The sequence below is a fragment of the Centruroides sculpturatus genome, unplaced genomic scaffold (assembly GCF_000671375.1).
Source record: "Centruroides sculpturatus isolate CEXI.00-Female unplaced genomic scaffold, Cexi_2.0 scaffold815, whole genome shotgun sequence".
NCBI lineage: Eukaryota > Metazoa > Arthropoda > Arachnida > Scorpiones > Buthidae > Centruroides > Centruroides sculpturatus.
Window position 1 is genome coordinate 288,105 of NW_019385019.1, and position 18,004 is coordinate 306,108.

General features: G+C 31.2%; 2 protein-coding genes across 4 annotated transcripts in view; one reads left to right on the plus strand and one right to left on the minus strand.

The window, feature by feature from the left end:
- The first annotated feature begins 444 nt into the window (after nt 1–444).
- LOC111633516 (craniofacial development protein 2-like) lies at nt 445–1,462 on the plus strand. The gene has a single exon (XM_023378099.1). It carries the CDS (start codon nt 485–487, stop codon nt 1,460–1,462), a length of 978 nt encoding a protein of 325 aa, XP_023233867.1. The 5' UTR covers nt 445–484.
- Nucleotides 1,463–8,578: 7,116 nt separating this feature from the next.
- LOC111633520 (transcriptional activator Myb-like) overlaps nt 8,579–18,004 on the minus strand; it is a 43,052-nt gene continuing 33,626 nt past the window's right edge. The window contains exons 15-16 of one of the 3 annotated variants that reach the window (XM_023378104.1): nt 8,778–8,903; nt 8,579–8,697 (exon numbers count right to left, since the gene is read on the minus strand). In XM_023378104.1, coding sequence (XP_023233872.1) covers nt 8,680–8,697; nt 8,778–8,903 — 144 coding nt within the window. In that variant the 3' untranslated portion in view covers nt 8,579–8,679. Of the gene's footprint in view, nt 8,904–18,004 lie in introns of all 3 variants that reach the window. The other 2 variants (XM_023378103.1, XM_023378105.1) reach the window with 2 other exon arrangements.

Genomic DNA, 18,004 nt, shown 5'->3' on the forward strand with positions numbered 1-18,004 from the left:
GGGGGTCGGAAATTGCAATAAAAATTTTAATTTTTTAAAAATATACGGCCAGCTAGTATTCACCCTGGGGTGTATGGGGTTCTTAGAGGGGTAGTAACTTTCGAAAGTGTCAGCCGCACTGAAAGAGTGGACACCGTAGACTGTTCCCCATGAGGACCCAACTCTCATTTATGGCTCCAAGTAGTTGGTAGTGCATGCCAACGGCCACACCCTGGGAAACCGCCTCGGCTGGTGGGCTAAACTAAGTGAGGGTATCAGTAGTGCCATCTGCTACTGGTAGTTAGGGTGTGCCACTCTATAGTGCACGAAATCTGGAATGGCCAAAGCAGCAGAAGAATCTACTATCAAAGATCAATGGTGTAATGGGCATGACAGCAAAGTAGGTGACATACCAAGGGCACATTCTTGGCATACAAAGTGAAATGTGGCCAGTCACCGTGGAAGAGATTGGAGCCTCACCACGTATTCTCCACCATAGTAAACCATGAGAACCGCTACCACTAAAAGAATCAGTTATAGAGACAAGGTCGAGCCCCCTGCGAACTGTGTCTCTAATGTATGCTACAGGGAAGAGGAGTCATGTCCTGAGAATAGTAAGTTTGACTCTAATATTAGAGAATATGAAGAGACCATCTTAACCCCACTTGGGAGGATGATATCAGAAGTCCCCAAACTGAAGACCAGGAATGTACTACTTAACATAGGAACTTGGAATGTTAGAACACTGTATGAACTAGGAAAACTTGATAATCTCATTCAAGAAATAAAGTCAATGAGGCTAGATGTTATGGGTATTTGTGAAACAAGATGGACAGGCACAGGAATGATTTACAAGAATGAATATACAATGATGTACTCAGGAGTAGAGACACATGTAAATGGAGTAGCCATCATTATGAAGAATAGTATAGCAAGATCAATAAAAGGCTTCACTGCAGTCAATGATAGAATCATTGCAGTAAAGATAGCTGCTCAACCTTTAGACATTCTCCTAATCCAGGTTTATGCTCCCACAGCTGGACATGAGGAAGAAGATGTTGAGATATTCTACGAAAATCTGAAGGAATCGGTGGAAATGGCAAAATCAAATGATATAATCATAGTTATGGGCGATTTTAACGCAAAAGTGGGCAATGAGAAGATATCGGAATGCATGGGTCAATATGGACTTGGTAAGAGAAATAAAAGAGGAGATAGACTCATTCAGTTTTGTGAGGAAAATAAGTTGATAATCACCAACACCCTGTTTAAACATCCAGCAAGAAGAGTGTATACATGGAAAAGTCCAGGGGACATATGCAGGAATCAAATAGACTTCATTTTGATTAAGGAAAGATTCAGAATTATAAAACAAGCCAAATCATATCTTGGAGCAGATATTAATTCCGACCATAATCCAGTTGTAGTGAAAGCAAAAATTAAACTAAAAACCTGTAAGCAAAAGTCAGTATCAAAAAGTTAAATTCAGCAATATTAAAGGAAGAGAACATAAAAGTAAAATTTAATGACAAATTAATAGAGAAATCAATAACAATAAAATAAATAAAGAATATAATCAATCAATAGAAGATATCAATGAAGCATGAAATGCCTTTAAGGAATGTATTATAAGAAGAGCTGCTGCTAATAACATTCCAGAATACATTAGAAAAATTGACAAACCTTGGATGACTGATAAAATTCTAAATATGTTGGAGAATAGGAAAAGTTTGAAAAATAAACCAGGATATAAAAATTTAACAAGATCTATAAAAGAGAGTGTAGAAAGGCTAAAGAAGAGTGGCTTAACAAAAAATGTGAAGAAATTGAAAGTTTGGATAAAGAAAATAAAATAAAAGAACTCCATGAAAANATGGAGAATAGGAAAAGTTTGAAAAATAAACCAGGATATAAAAATTTAACAAGATCTATAAAAGAGAGTGTAGAAAGGCTAAAGAAGAGTGGCTTAACAAAAAATGTGAAGAAATTGAAAGTTTGGATAAAGAAAATAAAATAAAAGAACTCCATAAAAAAAATCAGAAAAGTAACTTTTAAAAAACAGAATTTTCAAGCCCAAGTTATAAGAGATATAAATGGGAGAATACTCTTGGAGATGGAAGAAATAATGAAAAGGTGATATGAACATGGAAAGGAATTATTCCAAGGTGACAGGGAGGAGATTGAATCTCCCAGGGAATTAGAAGGCCCACCAATACTCAAATGGGAAGTTGTAAAGGCCATTGATAAACTTAAACCCAGTAAGGCTGCTGGCCCAGACAATATAGAGACAGAATGGATCTAGCTAAGTTATGCAATGACGTCTATGAACTGGGATACCTTCCCGAAGACTTCAAACAGTCTATATTTGTTGAAATCCCCAAAAATCCAAAAGCAAATAAGTGTGAGGATTTTAGAACCATAAGCCTAATTAGTCATGTGGCAAAGGTTCTAACTTATATCTTGTTAAACAGAAACAAAGGAAGATGGACTGAAGGCATAAGTGAAACACAAAGTGGTTTCCAAGAGAATAAAGAAACAAGAGAAGGTATTTTCAATCTGAAAACTATTAATGAAAGATATAAGGAAAAACAGAAAAATATTTATCTATGTTTTATAGACTATACAAAGACATTTGATAACGTGAAACATGATTACCTTATTAAATGTCTATTAGAAAATAGTATGGATGGAAAGGATGTCAGATTACTTACCAATTTATACTGGGAACAGAGTGCTGCAGTAAGGATTGGCAAAGAATTTTCGCAAAGCTTCCCAATACAAAAAGGAATAAGGCAGGGTAGTGTGCTGCCTCTGATTTTGTTTAATGTTTACACAGAAAGAATTTTCAGTCAGGTCTAAGATCTAAAAGGAGTAATCATAGGGGGCAAAAATTTCAATAATCTTAGGTATGCTGATGACACTGCTATTAACAGAAAATTAATGGGGTATAATAATGCTGATAGAGGAAATATCAAAATTGAGCAATCAATTCGAATTAACATTGAAATGCAAAAAGACCAAAACTATGGTCATTTTCAATGAGAAAAAACTTAAAGTAAATATTAAAATCAGAAACAGTAAACTGAACAGGCCAAAAGTTGTCTATCTGGGACACAGAATGATAAGGAAATTGGAAGAAGGATTAGAATTTCAAGGACTGTATTTACAAACATGTAACAAGGGTTGACATCAAGAGAGATTAGTATACAAACAAGAGTTAGGTTGGCAAAATGAAATAACATTTTGCCAACCTAACTCTTGTTTGGTCGACCCTGCTTTACAGAGCAGAGAGTTGGACAATGAATGAAAATAATGAAATCAAAGGCATTTGAAATGTGGATGATTCGAAGAATGCTGAGAGTTTCTTGGAGGGCAAGATGAACAAATGAAGATATCTTGGCAACTGCAAATCAGAAAAGAATCTTACTAGAAGTAGTAAGGAAAAGAAAAGTGAGTTATCTGGGGCTACTACAACACCAAAGCCTACAAAAACTATTACTGGAGGGAATGATTGAAGGGCAAAGAGGCAGGGGTAGCCCAAGAATGAACTGGTTCAACAACATTAAGATTTGGACATACTTAACATATGAAAAGTGCTCAAGAGAAGCACAAGATAGATCATGGTGGCATGAAATGGTTGTCAACCTCCTGATAGGAGAAGACACCTAAAGAAGTGTGTACAAGATAGATTACCATTGACCAAGATATCACTCATTTAAAAATGTTAGCTACAATCTGTGTATTTGGGTGACAAAGGAAGGCTTAATTAGATTTCATTGTTTTAGGTTTCCCTGATATGAAATTGCATGAAAGATTATTACAGGAATTGGATTTGACACTAAAAATGTTGTTATGTTCATAAAACTGTGGAAATTACAAAAAACAAATGAGATAAATGATAGAATCCACATTTCCTGACATTAACATGGCAAAAAAAGCATCAGAGTCCACATAACAATTATCCTTGTAATAATAAATTTAGTAAATAAAATGCTGAGAAACAGATGATTGTAAAAACTGTTGTCACAAGTATAGAAGATACATGTTTTGCACGTGGATTAAATCTAAAATAAATGATTTTGTCACACCAAAATGTTCATAAAACAAAAAAAGAAGAAATAAGTCTTTTTAGTATTATTATTATGTTGTTATTTTTCTTTTTATTTTAAGGATTAAATCATTTTGCCCCTAGGTGTAAGTCAATAATAATACTGTTATAAGAAAGTTCATTTTTTTGTAAATAAAAATATATTGATAGGTTAGTATTTTTATTAAGGGTTTATCACACCAATTATTAACTACACATATACAGTTTTACAACTTTTTATTTCTTAATTGTCTATTATAAAATTAATAGACAATAGAACCCTTTTTCCTTTCTTAAAATGCATTTCAGGTTTTTTAAATTATAATCCTTCTTCTGTTAGCATTCATAATTGAGAGTTTTAAAACAGACTAGAACACCAACAACTGGTTTATAATTTTTATAATTAACACTTAGAAAACTACAGTATTGGATTTTTCTACATATTACAATAAGATTATAACTAATAAGCTTTAGTACCATGATGATTCTTATTAATGTTTTCATTTTTACTTTAGCATTCTTGTGTATTATGCCACTTCTTTTATTTATTCTGACATTGTTTAATCTAAATTATAAATGTTTAAAAAGTTACATAACAGTTACAATTGTATTTTATATTTCTTAGTAAGTAATTTTTTTAATTGTTTATATGTTGTAGAGTTTTTAATATTTTGTTTGTTAATATATTTACTTTTTTACTTAAGTTTATTTTCCTTTTGTTGATTTTTTCTATTTAATTTACAAATTGATGATATTACTTTTGATTTTTACATTTTAAATTATTACTGTTTAAACAATCTTACAATATTGCTGGGTTTATGTTATTTTACTATTTAATTGTGAAGTTCAAAGCAATGATACTTGTCTTGCAAAAATCACTTGTATTATTTCTATTATTATCTAATCCCCAACAAGTTATACCACCGAGCATCCTTCATTTTCATTTATTTAATTTTTTTTGATTTCCAGAGCTATTACAGGAAATCCTCATTAGTTCAAAAATTCAAGGAATAAATAATTGCAACTTTGAATTATCAAGTTATTTGAGATTTACATATTTCTGTACATTATACCATGTAATTGATGTAATTTATTAAGCAAACAGAATATGGCTATATACACAAAAAGCTACTCTTGTTAACTATTAATAATTATTATTATTATAAATACTGTATAATTCAACATTAACAATGTTATGCCTACTGTAGTACTGTACTGTACAGACTTATCATAGCACTTGTCTTTTCTAAAATGGAATGAGAGAATGAAACACGATTTTTTTTAAAAGAATTTTTAAAAAATGTCTTCTCTTAAATTCCATTTTAAAACTCTGTGACATGATGAAAATCTTCTATGCAAATCAAAAACATTAGTCCATCCTTTCATTGAACATGTAGTAGAGTTTCCCTTGCTGAATGAAAGAAAGAATCAAATGTAGACTGTCTTGCTGTCATTTCTATCGTTTTTACGCAAAGGCATAACTTATCAAGGGCAAGATGAATATCCTCACTAGCACTCACAGCACTATCTTCAAGCATCATGTCAATTGGGGTGCAAAATTTCATTATGATTGACAGAATTTTGAGGTGGTGCCTGATCATCTTTGTTGACACTGTTGCAAACATCTAGTATTTGAACTGGTATTGTAGCTGCATTCAGGTTTGGTATTGTCTCAAAGTTTATGTTGGTTGTTGCAATATCATTATCTATATTCACATAAGTTAATCTGGGAAGTTCATGACAGTCAATGTTTTCTATTAATGCTTTCCATTTAGGTGGTACTTCAATCACTCTGTTTTGCTGGATATTTTCAATGTCATTAGCATCTGCATACCATTGAATGAAACCTGGTTTTACAAAACAGTTTCTGATGCATTCAGCTGGAATTCTTGCCAGGTAGCCGCACAATCCACAGGGCATCCAAAATGTTCCATTTTTGTATCTCTTTGGTGAGTAACTTCAAGAAATCTCTCCAAGCATGTACTATACCAAACACTTCCTGTACTAAGCTTGGAATTTGAAGTTGTGGAATTATGCCTTGATCTAAAGGATCCACTCCTTATTGCATTTTCCATTAGGACAGGTTTTACCTTTCAATGCTAAAGTTTTAAATGGCATTGTTATGTAATAAATGATCTTTGTGTTTATGTTTCTTGTTCCTGCAAAAAAAGACAAGACAAAATTTGCATTAACTAATGGTCACCATACTAGTTCTCATTCTTGTCTTTTCTCATGAGAGTTATGAGATCCATTTATTAATAATTTAACAGTGGTTACAATTGTAGAAAAATGTATAAAAAACTAGTTCAAATTGTTAGACTAGATGTTGCTTGTTGGAGAGATTAGTAAAACAAGTTAGATGCGCATAACTGGTTATATAACAAAGAAACAAAGAATACACAAAGATTACACTGTCTTGACTCATGGAGGTCAGCGCTGGAAAGGGGAGAGAGAAACAAGGTCATCGTCTCTAACGACTCCATGAGTGGTCAACAGCCTTTTATTATGTAACAGAAGAACGTTTACAAAACATTGCAACACAATGCGGTGTATGTAACGATGTCATATAACATTAGACAATAATTTCGATCGTTGATTCCAACAAAAATTAAATTATTGAGCATTCAAACAGTAAATTTACAAAACATAAATATGAGAAAAAAAAAAAAAAAGAAGAAACCAATATCTGTGGGGTGGCAATATCCATCACCACACCATCCAGGTATCAAATTGTAGAACACACATCATATAAGTTGAAGATATCATTTTCAGAATATTCTTTCAGTATTGGACAAATAGTTTCTAGCTATGATCAGTGTTCACTAATGCAGATTTGCTGCAGGCATTCAAAGATATGCTATTCTAGTGGGCATGAAATCAGCACAACCATCCACTGGAACACTTGAAATAGTCAATTCCCATATGTGATACCATAACTGCCTTTTCTTTGATTTTCTTTGACGTCCTTACAGGAATATTTTTCATGTACACATTACAAAACTACTGGAAAAAAACCTCTTCAAGTTCCTCATGTTTAGCAGTCTGAAAATATTTTTGTTTGCAGATTTCAGCCAATTTTCAAGTTTGTCATGGTCTTAGCCATGTTCTGAGAGTCAAAATGGAATAATGAAAGCTCTTGCAATCTCACTTTTTGACCCCAAAAAGTTAGAAATATACAGAAGCAGGATAATGGATAGATGTTTGAATACTAGGGATGCTAAAGAATTACCATCAGCAAGGAAATACATCATTAAGAAAAAACTAAGACATACCAATTTATAGACTGCCCTTCTGTTAAAGAAATAATGTTTTCTGTAAAATTTTTTCACATTTGGCTTTTGATTGTTTACTTGTAAATTTTTACATATTTATTGAATTGCATTTTTATTTATATTTTATGTTTCATCATTTATTATTATTACTATTATTTTGTTTTGCATAGCATTTCCATTGTTTTGTTCTTTTATTCATATTTCAATTTGTTGTGTTCAAAATTCTGTTAGAACTTTATATTCTAATGATAGAATGTAATTCAATGCTTGAGGATGGTTTGTTGAACAAACTGAAAATGTTTGCGATAAAAACTGTTTCCTTGGCAAAAGGTGTTGTGTGTGATTTAAAAATTTTATATTTCATTTTATATTATTCAGAAATATTACCTGAAATAAAATACCAAATAATAGCTTATAATAGAAAATGATTAAAGATCATTCTCTATAACATTTTAACCTATTTTAAGATTTACTTTATTCATTACGCAAAACAGTAGGCCTATAAAGATTCCCAAAACCCGTTATGATAATTAGGCTAATTATTCACTTAATTTGAATAAAAAGTCGCATTAATTTTAAATTAAATTTCGAGTAAAATCGACATTTAAAAACACCGTAATTTGTGAAACATGGGAGAAAAATGCCATCGGTGGGTGGATCCGACTGGGCTTAAATCGCCACTAAAATCGGACGACCCGACCGTATTTTCTTCCGTTTCCAAAGAGAATTTTGTCTGGTCGGTCGAAATACCACTCGATTAATTATTATAATTCAAACGGTTGGAAAACAAATAGCTTTAGCTCGTGAACCGCGGTTTTAATTTGCATGGGGAGTAAACCGGAAGAGTAATTTGTCGTTAACGTAAAACCCGATCTTCCCGGGTAATCGACTAATCTTACATTTAAACGATTCGACGTTTGATAAATAATTAAAATTTGCAAAGGAATTTATCCAAGCTAAATCCTATTAAGAATAAATTTGAGCTCTCGATCCTAATTATCACGTTTTAACTTAAATTACGAATTTGTCGTGNCATAAGTCTGTTATGATTACAATGTTAATAGAAATTTGTTAATAAATAATAAGACTTGTTAATATACAAATAGTTTATTTCACATTGATAACAACGTAAACAACGTATTTGCACATGCACACCACACAGATACATTAATATAGAAAATAATTTTCACATTGAATTTTAATCATAAATAAACATTATTTGTTTCTCTGTTAAAATAAAATGTACTTTAGTACAATATATATTTAATTTATACAATATGATAAACTCTTATAAAATTTTCTTTAACTGCCACACATTTCGAATGGGACTGCTGACTAGTCTTAAATACATAAATATGCCTACATTTTAAAACAATCAATTAGTATCCTTCTGTACATTGTACAGGGTAAGCATATAAACAATGGAATTCAGAACTCACTGATGATTCTGTATTTACAATTGGTTCTGGAATACAGGAACTGGTATAACCAGAGTATGTCATCTCTCCAGAAACAGACCATGTCTGATGAAGGGATTTGCGAACCCGTTTTACCGGAGAAACATTCTATAAACAAACAATAATGTAATTACTTCTGAACTTAATTAGTAAATTCTAATTAATAATAAGAGCTGAAAATAGTAAAATAAATAAAATTTTATTTATGGTTTCATTTACTTTAAACTGTTGATTGCATACAAAGCAGATAATTTTCCCTAAAGATGAAATTAAAACACATTCATTTATTTATACTACTAATTTAAATAAAGTATATATAATTAATAAATGAAAAAATAAATCAAAAGATAAAACATAAAAGAGCTATCTGCACTATTCAATGTGTCAACAAAAACTGGTCAATCAAAGCATATTGTAGTTAATGCTTAAAATTTATATAATTATTTGATAAAAATTATCAATCATCTTAACTATGCAGCGCATTGGAAATTTTCTACTGACAGTAATAGAGTAGAGTTCTGCAAACCTGACTTAGTGTGGACTGAGAAGCTGGAGTTATCGAAAATGACAAGTTATATGGACTCCTGTGTTAACAGTAAAACGAGAAAAACCTATGATGTTAGTCTAAATAGTGAAATTTTTGTATGTGTATTATATGTACAAATTCATATATGTATTAACTATGTTCCATTAGTGACTGTTTCAATTTGTAGTTAAATTTTAATTTTAAAAAATATTGGCTATTCAGCGGTCAGTCTTGAGTTAATGACATTTGCACTGTGGCATTTAGCAGTGGCAACTTGGAAAAAGGATTGCATTATTTGATCCCAGGATTAAATTATTGATGTTAAAATTAGATTACATGCATTTTGTTTTTGAATGACAATAAGTTTTACAGTGTGTTGAGTTTCCTGAACTCTACTGTATTATCATTTAAAAACAGTTCGAAATGTTATAATTGTTATCAATATAAAGATATTGATATAGTAAATAAAATTTCAAATAATTCAATGAAGTTTATTATATCAATTTTCTTTGTATTGCAATGATAATTTTAATAAGATATAAATAAATAAATATAAAGCTCAAATTTTGTAACTTGAATATAAAAAAACTTTTATTATTTTAAATAAAAGCTTAATTTACCAACAAACTATAAAAATGACAATAATGCAAACATACACTATATGTATTTACTCCAGTATATAATGTTTAATGAAATTACAAACATTACATGTTGCCAAAAGTGTTTTTAATTCCATTAAGCATTACATGATGGAGTAAGCAAGTACAGGGTATGTTTGTATTAAATAAAAGCTTCTTCAGATAAGTACTTTGAACAGAAATAAATTCCATTAATTTTGTTTATATTTAAATTATTTTCTATTTGAAAAAAAGTACTTCACTTTTTTTAATAAAGGTGAAAGTGCTTTTTTTTTTTAATTTAANCTACACAAGATTCAATCTTAATAGAAGGGTACAAATTTTCGTAATCTAAAACAGTTCCCACTTCTTCATCCATTAAGGTAACACCTTGTAGTTCTTTGACCACCATTACAGACAGGATCCTTTGCCACCACTATAATTTAATGAGAATACAAAGACTAGTGCTAAATATAAATTTAATGAAAAACTTATATTGCAAAGAATAAGAGTTGTAAAAACATAATATATAAATTAAACTATACAATCCAACTCGTATCTATAAACCTTTTAACAGTGCGCGCATTGTCACACTCTACAACAACGTTTGTAGCTGTTGTAGAGTGTGACTATACATGCACTGGTAAAAGGTTTATAGATACGAGAGTTGGATTACAATAATACGGTGCAGATATTCCACCATTTTTTAAAGTATACAATTATATAATACAAAATATAAAAATGTTTAAAAACTGAATGTATAAATATACAAAGTTTTTTTTTGAAAGGACTTGCCAGACATTAACATCATGTTCTAGGGTCATAAAAATGAAAACTTCCATATAAACAGATGTCTGAAATTTTTTTTCCAGTTCACAGCAGTTTCAAAAGTTCTCTGTACTTGATGAGTGTTCCCATTAGCACAGTCAGTGCCGGCCCGAGGCAAGTTTTAGGATGGAGCAAGATCCTATTATGGCGCCTGGGGGTGGAACCCCGCTCACGCGTGTCTCAACGGATAAGGCCATTCACATACTGGCCACACGCTTGCAATTAAAACAACAAAAAGTGAAAAAAATATTTTTTCCTTTAATTTTCTTTACCACTGAGGTGCCCCCTAGGACTTAGCGCCTGGAGTGGCTGCTCCATTCGCCCTATGGTAGGGCCAGCTCTGAGCTCAGTCATACATAAAATGAATGTCTGCCATTTCTGAGTTAGAGTAACAGTTCATCATATTAAAGAACACTTAAAATGTCCTATGAAAACAAATGTCAAAACTACAACTTTGCTATTAATTTATATTTCATAAAAGTTTTACTTAAAATTACTTTTGAAATTGTTATAATTTCAAAAGTAATTTTAAAAAGCATTTTTTGACCTATGAAATTTTTTAATTTTTAGGATTCATAGCTGAAGTTTGGAAGACCTTTAAAAAACATCCTATATACCTAAACATGTAATCAACACCTTATCACTTGCTGAGAGATTTTTTATTAAAACCAAATGTTTTCGATCCATTCAATGGATCATCATCAGTTTAAATAGAACACTTCATAAAGAGAACAACACGTTCAAATATTCAAAAATACTAATAACCAATAACATAAAAATAAATAATACTTGTAAATAATACAAATATGCACAAAATAAATAACAAATTACCCATACTAAATATTAATACTGCATACCTAACTAAATAGAGTTTCCTATATATCATACCAAAGTTAATGCGCTTTTTGTAAGCTTTTAACTGCAAACTTCCAAGTGGAAGGAAGACCGTGTCCCTTGCGTTAATGCATTTTTCTTTAAACTTGCTTCTATCTTTTCAGCTGTTCTTGCCAAAGTCGGAGAGTGTATCTGTTTCAGGATTTCTGCTTTATCCCATCGTACTAATGAACCTTCTGCCTGTGCCATCTGGACCAATACTGTCGCATTAGAACCTTTTCTAATATCATATCTGTGTTCTTTGATCCTTATACCTAGGTTTCTAGTAGTAACCCCTACATATTCTTTTTTTATTCCTAATAGCTGGTTCTCGTAGGGAATCTTATACACACCCGCCTTATCTTCTTTTTTAACAACCCCTTTATCGTTTCTAAGTATTTTGTACAAATTCGGTGTTCTTTTTAAGACCATCTTTGTATCTTTTATATTTGTGATTTCTTTCATAATGCCTCCTAAGTGCTTGTTATATGTAAATTTTGTGTATTTAGATGGACCTTGTACAGATTTTATATCATTACTAGCTTCTAATTTTCTAATAATTCCCTTTACAATGTTCCTCTTGTACCCCAATGTTCCTGCCAACTGCACTTTCTATCTCTGCATCCCGGTCTATAATGTTTTCGCAGTATATAAAGGCCCTCCTAACCAATGCTCGAAACACTGCTAACTTATACCTATAAGGGTCATTAGAGCTTGTAGGGATATATAGTGGACTATGTGTTGGTTTAATGAATATGCTGGTGGATACACATCCTTTGCTAAATATGATATTAATGTCTAAGAAATGTACCATTTTAGAGCTTTTTTGCTCCAGCTTCAACCTAAGGCCTTCCTCATTATTGTTAACTCTATCTACAAATTTAGCAATTACTTGATTGTTTTTCCATATAATGAATATATCATCTACATATCTCTTGTAGTATATAATATCTCTTTCAAAGCTATGCAGAACTTTTCCTTCTAGTTTTCTAACAAGCTCGCACAGGAGCCCTGAAATTGGGCTTTCCATTGGGACCCCCCCCTATTTTGCTTATACATTTGGCCTTCGAAAGTGAAGAAGGATTCACAACATACTAGGTTAACCATCTCTGCAACCTCATTACTGTGATGTGCTAACATTGGGTTTACTCTATTCAAAAAGTGCTTCTACACAAGATTCAATCTTAATAGAAGGGTACAAATTTTCGTAATCTAAAACAGTTCCCACTTCTTCATCCATTAAGGTAACACCTTGTAGTTCTTTGACCATCATTACAGACAGGATCCTTTGCCACCAATTCATTACTTTCCATCATGGAGGAGATATACTCTTGCAATCTTTTTTCCAGGAAAAATGTGGGGTCTTTTCGTTTTTCCACAATAGGTCTTATTTTCCTTGCCTTCTTTATGAGTTTTAGTGAAGGCAAATAACCTAGGGGTCCCTGGTCTAGGATTCCGGCATTTTCATAAAAAAGGTAAGATCTTCGCTAATTTTGTTCCCTCCAGTTTTTTAATCCTTCTATCAATTGCTTCAACTATATTACTATTGATCTTAATACATTCTGTTTTTCTGATGTATTCTTCTAATGCTTTATTATACGTTTGTTTTTTCATTATAACTATTTGTTTGCTTTTATCTGCTCTTGCTGTGATTAAGTTATTTCTCTTTCAGCCATCTCTTAGTATAACTGATGTCCTTATTATTACTTCCTTTTTTCCACTTTTCCTGATTTTTTAACACCGCTTTCCAACGTATATGGTCCTTCTCAACCGGATTTAACTCTATAATTCCTCTTTCAATCTCCTGGAATGATGTTTCCCATAACCCAGCATACTCGGGGACAAAGTTCGGGCCTTTGTTCAGAAGCTCCTTTACTCTGTTTGGACTTCAATCTGGTCCCATATTATGTAAGTTGTAACATTCTTCCTATTATTATTTGAAACTTGCTTATAATGATCCACTTCATTTTTTTTATGTATCTTTTTTTCAAATTCTTATACACTATATCCGTAAGCCGAGTAACTCCTAAGTTCATATCCATAAGCTTATCTGGATTTTCATTAAACACCCTATTTTCCAGTTCAATGAGGTGCCTCAGGATCCCAAACTTTTTGTTTTTTGTAAATTTAATCCTATATACCAATATATAATTGTTGGGAAAATTAATTTGCTAAATTATGTATTTTCAATATATTAACAGATAAAATATATTGTAAAAATTATAAGTGTATTAAATTTCTATAAAATTATCATATAAAAACTATTAAATTAAGAAAACAGAGAAATTCAAATAAATTTAATGATTAATTTTGAGATAATACTATTTACATAGGTTTGAAGTTTCAAACTCAGTTTAAATTACATAAAAGAATACAGTATAGCGTTTATATTAGAACTGTTATATTTCTCTCGTCAACCCAAGAATTAGTGAGCAGCATCAAGTTTTCCTTTCAATATAGCTATTACTCTATTTTTAGTCCTTGTTTCTTTCCATTATTCCCTAAAATAACACCCTCATCCATTCTAAATGCTTAATAGATATCCTATGTGCTCTTCCTTCATTTATTTATACTGTTGTTCAAATGCTTCTGGTTTCTCCTGCTCTTTCTAAAAGCTGTTCATTGAACAATTTTTCAGTCCATTTATTTCAGCATTCTCCTCCAACACCAAAGACCTGTAGTATTGTCCTCTTCTTTCTCAATGTCCATGTTTTTGAGCCATATAAGGTCACTTTCCAAATATGACTTTTGATGAATTTTCTCTTCACATCCACAGAGATGTTCACCAATGCTAACACTCCTTTTATTCTGTAGAACCCTTCCTTTTCCTGTGTAATTCTCAATGTCATATCTTTTCCACACTTCCCAACAGATGTTATGAGGCTTCTTACGTAACAGAAGATCTCCACAATGTTTAATTCTTTCCTCTCCAATGTTATTTTAACATGTCTTTCAATTCCTTTTGAACAATCATTACTTTTGGATTTCAATGATTTATTTTCAGATTTCAATAGGCCTTTAGTGCATCATAAAGGTCTCTCAATGCCTCCTTTAGCTCTTGTACACAGTTTCAAGCAAAGCTATGTCATCTGTAAAACTCATTGTGTTGAAGATCATCTATTTTATTTTTCTTTACCTTCATTTTTATCCATTTATGTTTATACCTTTATGGTTATTTTCCTTATAATCCTTCACTGCTTCTATGTAAATGTTGAATAAATTAGGTGATAGTTTACAACCCTATCAGACTCATTTCAAAATTCTTGCTTTTTCTGTATCTTTCACTATTAATGCTACTTAGTCTTTGTATAGTTGGTATATTATTCTTTTACCTCTATAGTCAATTCTCAACTCCTTTAGTTGGAATAATGTTAAACATTCTAAACAATAATATATTCAATCACATTATGTATGATAAATTTGTAAAATGTTGAAATTTTCAGTTAAAATCCATATATACCTTGGCTAAAGATTTCATAATTAATACTATTTTTTAAATTCTAATACTTTTTTAAAAATTTAGTTATGTTCTCTCTTCTTAAAAATAAGTGATATAATATGTGTTTTATATATTAATGTTATATATATTCATTCGGATAAACATCACTTTGTTATGAATCAAATTCATTAATTTCCAATCATGATCATATACCATTTAAAGACTTTTCTACACTAAATAATTTCATACAATAATAATTTCCAAATTAGGAGATACAAAATATATTTTATTTAAAACGTTCATATATTATTATAGATATTTTAAATCCTTTGGAGATCTTACTCAAAGCTACCAAGAGTTTTTACTTTTCACTATTCCTTATACCATTAAAGGAAATAATTTGTATAACTGCTCTCCAATTTATATGAAATTTATTTAGCTAACAAAACTTTCGGCCTACAGTTTGAAAGGTCTATAAATTTCCACTAGCATCTGTTGTCTGTCCTTTCTTAATCTTGAAAATAAAGTTGAGACCAGATATGGAAAGCTTAAGGGTACGAAGCCCTGATTAACTATATATGAACTTCCAGTTTAAACTGGAAGTCGCATTATTTCAATTGAAATATTTTCTCCAGAACAGATTTAGATAGATGACCGGTATGACTATTGTTAACAGGGAAAGTATGATTTACAGGAGCAAGACACTACTAAAACCAAGAGCACTGTGATGAAAAATTGCAGCCTAGCATTGGGACAATGTCATAAAAATAACTGCTTGTATCTGTTATTATTTCTTTAAGTATTATACCTAGAGACTGAATTTTAAAGCAGTTGTTATGTTTTCTGCTCACAAATAAATCTTTACTGAACATGATTTGCTTATCCTTCTGACAAAATTATATTGAGCTACTTTTTGCTAAGAGATGATAATAGTGAAAAAGAGAGATAGCTAATGAAAGAGATCATGAAAGAGTGACCTTATTGCATGATACTATGCAGTAGGGTCATTCTTTCATTAACTATCTGTAATAAATTGCATAATTAAAGCATCTAATTACAATTATGCTGATATTATATTTCATATATTTAATTATAAATGTTTAAAGCTAAAATTTCCTTCAAGTTTGTCTATTGAATTGCAAAATATACCAATAATAATAATCTAATTAAATAATTCAATAATATTTTAAAATTAGCAAATTTTAACATATAACAATTGGGGTTTTTCTCAATGTTCTAATCATTTTTATTGTCTGAGGTTTTAAAGTTAGCCAAATTTTAAATCTCAAGCTCTATTTTAAAACTTAGGATCTGAATGAAATGAAAATTTTATAACCATAAACTATCTCTTGTATAAACTTCAATAAAATTAAATGACATTAATTTACTCTGTTTCATTTCATCATTTTAGCAAATAATCTTTACAATATATCTACTTGAAAAAAATAACTAATATATTTATTGTTGTAACTTTCTGTTGAAAATTATATTTGAACTAGCTGCAAGGACCCGCTTCGCTGGGTTTTTATTTGTATGTAATATAGTTTTTTTTTATATATATAAAAGACTGTTTTTCTAAGTAATCTAGAATCTAGCTGCAAGGACCCGCTTCGCTGGGCAAAAAGTAACGATAGTGAAGATTAAGATAATTACATTATAGCTAATCTTACCCGTTTTCACAGAATGCAAGAATTAGGTCCCCCGTTTCCAGACTAATTAGAGAATTTTTACGTTTAGTCAAACGAACTATTTTCAACGTTTCTGGAACGTTTACAATCGTTCTATAATCGAACCAATATTCGAATTTTATGTTCGAATTTAATTCGAACAAATTCGAACAAAACATTCGAAATAGAAAGCCACTTTCAACCACTTTCAGCCTCATATCTCCCGCACTCTTATAGCTATCGAGACGCAACCACCCCTATGCATGAATGGAGACTTGGGGCTACCACCACATACAAACACCATTCACGTGCGATGTATAGTTTTTGCGGAAAAGTGAAATATAGGGACATACATGTCCATTTATATATATATATAATATATATAGATAGGCACTAATCACTATGTAAGAAACAGTGGTTAGTTTAGTGCCTATAAGTTACAGTGGTACCTTGGTATACGTCTGCTTTAGAATACGTCCTGTTTGGACAAAACAAATTTTGCTCGGTATACGACATAATTCAATTATACGCGCCATCAATGAACAAGTAGCACTATCAGTATACTAGACCAGACTAGACGTTCGCCATGCAACAGTTTATAACTTTGTTAAATTTCTTCTGATTTTAATTTGTAAGTAAAATTTTATTATTTTTATTAGTCACAAATAGCAAAAAGGCAAATGAAAAGCGACAGAAAACTAAAAAAATGACCAGAATTACAATGGAACCGATAAAAGAGATTGTTGAGAAATACGAAGATGGTACGTGTGTTCGAGATTTTAACTGTTGCCTACCGTATTCCGAGAACAACGATATGGACAATCGTGAGAAATAAAGACATTATTAAATCTGCTAACGTTGTGAAAGGGGTTAAATCAATTTCTAAACAGAGATTGAAGACATTAGATCATGTCGAGAAATCGCTTTTGCTTTGGATAACTTAAAACAGTGCTGGAGACAGCATATCGGAAGCAATTATTTGCGAGAAAGCTAAAAAGATACACGCTGATCTCACGAAAAATCAAGCAGGAACTAGCCAGGAAAGTGAGGTGTTTAAAGCCAGCCATATTTTTACACGAGAACGAATTAACCATTTTTACATTACTTCTTATGGGAAAGGTTGGTTTGGTATACGTCCAATTCGGTGTAAGTCCAAACATCGGGAACGGATTAAGGTCGTATACTGAGGTTCCACTATATTATCATTTGTTTATAATGAACTACATACATCACCATATCTCTACACACACACATGTATA

Bases quoted from the DNA above. Each gene is read 5' to 3' on its own strand.
- LOC111633516 (XM_023378099.1), top strand. From the start codon at position 485: ATGAGAACCGCTACCACTAAAAGAATCAGTTATAGAGACAAGGTCGAG.